We start from the raw sequence: 8,617 nt of genomic DNA, 5'->3' as shown, positions 1-8,617 counted from the left end.
TCATGAGAACAACGTCTCCCTCCTCAAGGTTGCGAGACTCGTGATTCCACTTCCTCCTGCCCTGCAACACAGGTAGAAACTCCAGAACTGCTCAGCGAGCACCTGCACATGCTTCCACTGTGATCTAAGCATGTCTTTCTGGTTAAAATATTCAAACGACTCGATCCGACTTCCTGTTTTCTGTGTCAAAAGGGTTGCTGGAGATAAGATTAATGGTTCATATACATCTGTTGAAACATGAATCAATGGTCGCGCGTTGATGATCGCTGTTACTTCTGCCATAAATGTCGACAAGTAACCTCGTAGTGAGGTTACGATTGTTGTTGAGGAACATGGAGTCTAGTATGCGTCGTGCAACGCCAATCATCCTTTCCCAGGAGCCTCCAAAGTGTGAGGCGTGGGGAGGATTAAATTTCCAGATGGTACCAGATTCACGGAGAAATTCTTTGATGTTTGGGTCTTCTATGAAGATTGCTGTAGCGTCAAGGTCCGAGATTGCCCCAACAAAATTGGTTCCCCTATCAGAACGGAACTCTGCAACTTTTCCTCTAATGGCGTAGAATCTTCTCACAGAGTTTATAAACGATGATGAGCTCATTTCTTCCAGTAACTCAATATGAACCGCCCTAGATGACAGACACGTGAAGAGCACTGCCCAGCGTTTACTTGAAGCTGAACCGCCTCTTGTCCTGCGTGTGACAATGGTCCAAGGTCCAAAAACATCGACACCAACGAATGTAAATGGCGGGCTTGGCGTAACACGATCCACTGGTAGATCAGCCATCTTCTGTTGGGAATGCTTTCCTCGAAGTTTCCGACACTTCACACAGTGATGAATGACGAAAGAAACCAGTCTCTTGACCCCAGTGATCCAAAAGCCTGCGGCCCTTATCGCCCCTTCTATCAGGTGTCTGCCCTGATGTTGAACAGCGTTATGGAAGTGTCTAGTCAACAGCATTGCGACGTAATGTTGGCCGGGTACTAAGATAGGGTTCACTTCGTGTCTCGGTAAATCTGAGTTCTGTAGCCTTCCTCCAACACGTATCATGCCGTTTTCGTCCAAGTAGGGTGAAAGTTCCTTTGGACATTTCCTAATGTCCCCATAGAATTCCCTTTGTAATTCTCTGATAATAAATGCTTCTGCAGAAGCACAGTTTTCAACTGACCGATAAATGTCACACTTGTGCCATCCTATGCACTTGCCGTGATTTGACTTGAAAGACTCAGCTAAGTGTTTTATCAAAGATATTGACAACAACAGCCTTTTCCAACTTGAGAACTTCTCAAATCGCTCTGACCAATTATGAGGTTTCTCACTGTTCGTTATGTCCGTTTTAGCCACGTGAACAACCTCAGGTCGAACTTCAGTATCCTCCTCTGGGGTAACCAAAGGGAAAATTAAGGATTCAGTTGGGGATATGTTTGGTTTAGGTCCTTGAATCCACATGCTCTCCTCTTAGCGAGCTGGATCGATGTATCGAGTGCCGACATCTGCAGGGTTATTCTCGGTAGAGATGTAGAACCAATGGTCTGGTCTAGAAAATTCCAGGATCCTGCAGACTCTGTTGGCCACATAGATATAAAACCGTCGAGTTGTGTTAGTTACGTAGCCCAGTACAACTTTACTATCGGTGTGGAAAAAACACATGTTCTTCGGCGGGGAAAGAATAGCTCTTCTGTGACAATTTCTGCTATTTCCACGGCTAAGACTGCGGTACATAATTCCAGACGTGGAATTGTATGACCATAACGCGGTGCTACTCGGATCTTATTTGGTTTCTTAGGATGATAAATGCCGGAAAAGAGGCAAATACCAGCACTCCTCAAGTTTACTCACAACTCCCCTTAAGTGGAGGGGCCACTTCCGCGTGCCCGTTGTCTAAGATTCCTTTCATAAAGGTGACAAGGTGTTCGCGCTTAACGGAAAATTCCTTTGAAGAGAGACATCGAGAAGCTGAGCTCGTTTAAGGGCTTGGTGCCTTGTTATTAGGTAGTCTAGGACGAGGTTTGCGAAAAGGCAACGGTGCAGTCCATTTACCACTAGTGTCTCGTACAAATTCTTTGTCCATGAGATCCAGAAATGCTCTGTCTTCTACAGACAAGCCAACTTTGTTGTCATCATGAGTCTGCTTGAATACTCCTTGTCCAATGATTGGTTCCTCGCAAACCCCTTTCACATTAAACTGATTGTCACATGGATCAAACAATGTAGGTCGACCATCTCCAAGTATCCTTGTCTTGAGAACAGAGACCTCTGATGGGTTCGGAGGATGAGTAGTTCCCAGACATACATTCCCTACAACCACCCAACCAAGGTTTAGCCTCTGGGCAAATGGTGAATTGGGTGGACCAATAATCTGCTCACAGATGTGATGAGCCTCTGGCACGTCGCGCCCAATCAACAGTAGAATTTCAGAATTAGACCGTAACGGAGGCAACTTGACGTCCTTCAAATTACTGTGATAGTTGGTGATCTCTGGAGTAGGAATCTCTGTACGGTTGTTGGGTATCTGATCACACTCCAGTATGTCAGGTAAGGGTAAGGTAAACTGGCCGTTCAGAGAGGAAACTGAGAATCCATGTGCGCGCCGACCCTGTGTCGGCAAGTCCCCTGCACAGGATACCAGAGTATATTGTTTCAACTGTCTCTCCTGAGACATCCATGATATTGAAGAAACCAGGCTTGCACAATGTCCGATTACTTTGATCGTCGATTATGGCATACATGTAGGTAGCTTGCTCTGGTGAGTTAGTCCTATGAACTCGAACAAGTATTGTTTTTGAACAAGATCTGCCTGTAAACGTTCCTCCACACACGCGCGTACATTTACTCACAACGCCTTCATTCTCCCCGCCGTTCTGACTAGTCGTTATCTCCCCACCGTTCGGACTTGTAGAATTATTGTTGTTTTTGTCTGGCTTATGACCATTTCGATTTCCGGATGTAGAATGTCCATCCCTGGGAATGGAGCGCCGTAGGGTGCTGACTGCTGCTGCTGCATTCTGCGCATTTTACAGAGACTGAACAGTTTTTGTATATATGAGCATCTGTGTCACAACATCGAAAACATAAGCGGTGTTCGCTTAATATACGTCTCCGTTCCGACAAGGATTTAAGACGGAATGCCCTGCACTGATTTATGTCGTGGTTAGATGTGTTGTGTATCAAACACTGTTTCTTGGGTTGTTTGTTAGAGTTCTCGTTAGACGACACCTGAGTTTTATTCACCTGAATATTTGACCGAACTCTGTCCTTGGAACGCGGTTCATTGCTTGTACGAGTGGTCAACGTATCTTTATATACAAGGCCGGGGTCATTAAGCATAGAGCTCATTTCCTTTATGAACACCACAAATTCCGAGAATGGAGGAAAGGCTTCTCTTCTCCTTCTTATACCTTGCAGCTCTGACTGTCCATTTCCCTTGGATATGGAGAGGCAATTTACCCACAATGGGGAGAACGTCTTTTCTTCCGATGGGACCTTTCCATCTCTGTTGGAGTAGCATGGGCGTTGTCGGGAACCTGCAGTTGTGACCCATACTCCTGCATGGGCGCAAGATACCCTCCTTGCTCAAACAATTTGCTGGGATCCTGATCCCTGGATGTAGACATCATGGGTACTGTGCAGCATGATCCACGTTGTTTTACTGTTCTGTCCTCACAAAAACAGAAAGTTCCATTGAAACTGTTTCCAACCTTTATACTACAGATCCACATAAAGTGGTGTATAGTGGCTTATAGTGGGAGTATATAGTAAAACCTGAAATACAAACAAGTAAATATTGATTACTTATATGATCTCTAACTTCTGTAGTCATTCACTCTTACAGATACAAATATTAATCCTAAGGATTAAACTTATTACATAAGTGCGCTATTTTCACAACACATAAAAAATTGTAATAACTATTGCACAAAAAACACAAATAAACACGATTCTGGACTAGATTACACTTGTACACAATGAATTAGTTCACTGAATATTTCAAGAGAAATATTAAAAGTGTACTTGTTAACTCTACAGTAAATATGCAGAAACAGGTATTTAATAACTTGAACTTTTGGTAAATTTACTATCTTCTGGAGTATCAAGATGGGATTTCCTTATCATTATAGGATATATAACCAATTCAATCCTTTTAATATTATGATTTGACAAATTAAAATAAAAGAAAACTGTATATTCCACATGATTAACCTCTCTACAAACGACAACCTGCATACAACGACAACCTGTCTACTTCGAAAACCTTCATACATCGACCATTGCCTATACGTGGTTTTCTATTTTGCCATACCGTACTAACAAATGCATTAAACCATGTGCATCTAAGTAACTTACATTTAGCTAGGCATACATGTTATAACTTGGCTATATACCACTAAGATACAAAATAATATCGTAAAGTACTGATAGGTATTGGAGCTTTATAAAAACAGCTAATAATAAAACGACATCACTCAAAAACATTGTCAGAGAATCAAATTGACAAACTGCACGATTTACGGGTGAAAATCAAAAACATCGCTTCATATGCATTTATACTAATAATATAACAAATAACAATGGTCCGCACATAGCTTTCAATCACTAATTTTAAATTGTCGACACATGATATTATTTAATGCATTTTTATATCAATATAATAATTAAATATCTATAGACAAAGTCCGTGGGGTCACACATAGATCTGCGTACATTTTTGCAGTTTTATCACTCACTCTCTCGAGGTCCAATCCTTTCTTGGGGCGGAAATGACATTTCAGGACAAGGGGCAGGTAAATTCTAATACATTAAACTCTGATTAATTTTAAGTTATCAAGCTTTGGGATGTGAACTCCTTGGTTCCATCACACTTACCGTCTTAATATTAATAATTAGTCACTAACTTAATCTCTAATCAAATTAAGAGAATAACATATTTATAAATAAAAATATTTCCTGCACTTAAACAGTATATTTTGCAAGGTTCAATCATGATGTTTCATTGGAGGGAATAAACCTGTTACACACTTAGACATCAAATTATACACAACATAGTTTCATTACTTGACCACAGCTGACAGGTCTATGTCTCCTTGGAACAAATGACAACAACCTGAGTAAACTGGACGGCCGAATGTTGACTTCATTTCCTTCTCGCGATTTCTGAATCTCAATCTTTCCTAACAAGTCCCATCTTAGCACTAGGAAAGGTACGCGTGTGATTACACCAAGAGGCCAATCGTTGCGCGCTGTTTGTTCATCCTTCATGAGAACAACGTCTCCCTCCTCAAGGTTGCAGAGACTCGTGATTTCCACTTCCTCCTGGCATGTAACACAGGTAGAAACTCCTTTCGCCATCGACTCCAGAACTGCTCAGCGAGCACCATGCAACATGCCTTCCACTGTGAATCTAAGCATGTCTTTCTGGTTAATAAAATATTCAAACGACTCGATCCGACTTCTCCTGATTTATGTGTCATAAAGGGTTGCTGGAGATTAGAGGTTAATGTTTAATATACTTCTGTTGAAACAGGAAATCTATGGTTCGACGCGTTGATGATGCGCTCGTTATCTATCTGGCCATAATTGTCGACAAGTAACCTCGGCGAGTGGTTTACGTTTGTTGGTTGAGGGAACATGGAGTCTAGTATGCGTCGTGCAACGCCTAATCATCCTTTACAGTGAGCCTCATAAGTGTGAGCGTGGAGAGGATTTAATATGTTCCAGGATGGTATCCCAGATTTCACGGAGAAAGGGAAATTCCTTTTGATTGTTTGGGTCTTCTTAGGAGAATTGCTGTAGCGTCAAGGTACGAGAGTGACCCCAACAGAATGTGGGTTCCCTATCAGAACGGGATACTCTGGCAACTTTTCCGTCTAATGGCGTTAGAATCTTCTCACAGAGTTTATAAACGATGATGAGCTCATTTTCTTCCAGTAACTCAATATGAACCGCCACTAGATGACAGACACGTGAAGAGCACTGCCCAGCGTTTACTTGAAGCTGAACCGCCTCTTGTCCTGCGTGTGACAATGGTCCAAGGTCCAAAAACATCGACACCAACGAATGTAAATGGCGGGCTTGGCGTAACACGATCCACTGGTAGATCAGCCATCTTCTGTTGGGAATGCTTTCCTCGAAGTTTCCGACACTTCAACACAGTGATGAATGACGAAAGAAACCAGTCTCTTGACCCCAGTGATCCAAAAGCCTGCGGCCCTTATCGCCCCTTCTGTCAGGTGTCTACCCTGTGTTGAACAGGCGTTATGGAAGTGTCTAGTCAACAGCATCGCGACGTAATGTTGGCCGGGTACTAAGATAGGGTTCACTTCGTGTCTCTCGGTAAATCTGAGTTCTGTAGCCTTCCTCCAAACACGTATCATGCCGTTTTTTTCGGTCCAAGTAGGGTGAAAAGTTCCTTTGTGGACATTTCCTAGTGTCCCCATAGAATTCCCTTTGTAATTCTCTGATAATAAATGCTTCTGCAGAAGCACAGTTTTCAACTGGACCGATAAATGTCACACTTGTTGCCATCCTATGCACTTTGCCGTGGATTTGACTGAAAGACTCAGCTAAGTGTTCTTATCAAAGATATTGACAACAAACAGCCTTTTCCAACTGAGAACTTCTCAAATCGCTCTGACCAATTATGAGGTTTCTCACTGTTCGTTTATGTCCGTTTTAGCCACGTGAACAACCTCAGGTTCCGAACTTCAGTATCCTCCTCTGGGGTAACCAAAGGGGAGAAAATTAAGAATTCAGTTGGGGGAAATGTTTGGTTTAGGTCCTTGATTCCACATGCTCCTCCTCTTATGCGAGCTGGATCGATGTATCGAGTGCATGCCGACATCTGCAGGGTTATTCTCGGTAGAGATGTAGAACCAATGGTCCTTGGTCTAGAAAAATCTCCAGGATCCTGCAGACTCTGTTGGCCCACTTATATATAAAACCGTCGAGTTGTGTTAGTTACGTAGCCCAGTACAACTTTACTATCGGTGTGGAAAAACACATTGTTCCTCGGGAAAGTGGATAGCTCTTCTGTGGAACAATTTCTGCTATTTCACGGCTAAGACTGCGTGGAACATAATTCCAGACGTGGAATTGTATGACCATGACGCGGTTGCTACTCGGATCTTATTTGGTTTCTTAGGATGATTAAGACGCCGAAAAGCAGGCAAATACCAGCACTCCTCAAGTTTACTCACAACTCCTTAAGTGAAGGGGGCCACTTCCGCGTCGCCGTTGAGTCTAAGATTCCTTCCATAAAGTGTGACAAGGTGTTCGCGCTTAACGTGGCATTCCTTTGAAGAAGAGAACATCAGAGAAAGGCTGAGCTCGTTTAAGGGCTTTGGTGCCTGTTCTATTAGGTAAGTCTAGGACTGAGGGTTTGCGTAATAGAAGGCAACGTTTGCATGTCCCAATTACCACTAGTGTCACCGACAAAATCACATTTGATCCATGAGATCCAGAAATTATCTTCCTGTCTTTCATACAGACAAGCACAACTTTGTTGTCATCTTGAGTCTGCTTGTAATACTACCTTAGTGGCGTCCCAATGATTGGAGGATTCCTCGTCAAACACCTTTCCACCCCAATTTTAAACTGATTCTGTCCACATGGATCAAACAATGTAGGTCGATCCATCACAAGTATCCTTGTCTTGAGAACAGAGACCTCTGATGGGTTCGGAGGATGAGTAGTTCCCAGACATACATTCCCTACAACCACCCAACCAAGGTTTAGCCTCTGGGCAAATGGTGAAATGGGTGGACCAATAATCTGCTCACAGATGTGATGAGCCTCTGGCACGTCGCGCCCAATCAACAGTAGAATTTCAGAATTAGACCGTAACGGAGGCAACTTGACGTCCTTCAAATGACTGTGATAGTTGGTGATCTCTGGAGTAGGAATCTCTGTACGGTTGTTGGGTATCTGATCACACTCCAGTATGTCAGGTAAGGGTAAGGTAAACTGGCCGTTCAGAGAGGAAACTGAGAATCCATGTGCGCGCCGACCCTGTGTCGGCAAGTCCCCTGCACAGGATACCAGAGTATATTGTTCAACTGTCTCTCCTGAGACATCCATGATATTGAAGAAACCAGGCTTGCACAATGTCCGATTACTTTGATCGTCGATTATGGCATACATGTAGGTAGCTTGCTCTGGTGAGTTAGTCCTATGAACTCGAACAAGTATTGTTTTTGAACAAGATCTGCCTGTAAACGTTCCTCCACACACGCGCGTACATTTACTCACAACGCCTTCATTCTCCCCGCCGTTCTGACTAGTCGTTATCTCCCCACCGTTCGGACTTGTAGAATTATTGTTGTTTTTGTCTGGCTTATGACCATTTCGATTTCTGGATATAGAATGTCCATCCCTGGGATTGAGCGCCGTAGGGTGCTGACTGCTGCTGCATTCTGCGCATTTTACAGAGACTGAACAACAGTTTTTGTATATATGAGCATCTGTGTCACAACATCGAAAACATAAGCGGTGTTCGCTTAATATACGTCTCCGTTCCGACAAGGATTTAAGACGGAATGCCCTGCACTGATTTATGTCGTGGTTAGATATGTTGTGTATCAAACACTGTTTCTTGGGTTGTTTGTTAGAGTTCTCGTTAGACGA

General features: G+C 43.1%; 1 protein-coding gene across 1 annotated transcript; it reads right to left on the bottom strand.

Moving 5' to 3' along the window:
* Window positions 1-217: 217 nt before the first annotated feature.
* On the bottom strand, window positions 218-1,447 carry LOC138313530 (uncharacterized). Its single transcript, XM_069253927.1, has one exon. It carries the CDS (start codon window positions 1,445-1,447, stop codon window positions 218-220), a length of 1,230 nt encoding a protein of 409 aa, XP_069110028.1.
* Window positions 1,448-8,617: the final 7,170 nt, after the last annotated feature.

This window comes from Argopecten irradians, unplaced genomic scaffold (genome assembly GCF_041381155.1).
Source record: "Argopecten irradians isolate NY unplaced genomic scaffold, Ai_NY scaffold_0720, whole genome shotgun sequence".
Lineage (NCBI taxonomy): Eukaryota > Metazoa > Mollusca > Bivalvia > Pectinida > Pectinidae > Argopecten > Argopecten irradians.
The sequence above is the reverse complement of the archived record's forward strand: the minus strand, read 5'-3'. Positions and strand labels throughout refer to the sequence as shown.

Excerpts from the sequence above, each read along its gene's own strand:
- LOC138313530 (XM_069253927.1), bottom strand. The coding sequence starts at position 1,447 with ATGTGGATTCAAGGACCTAAACCAAACATATCCCCAACTGAATCCTTA.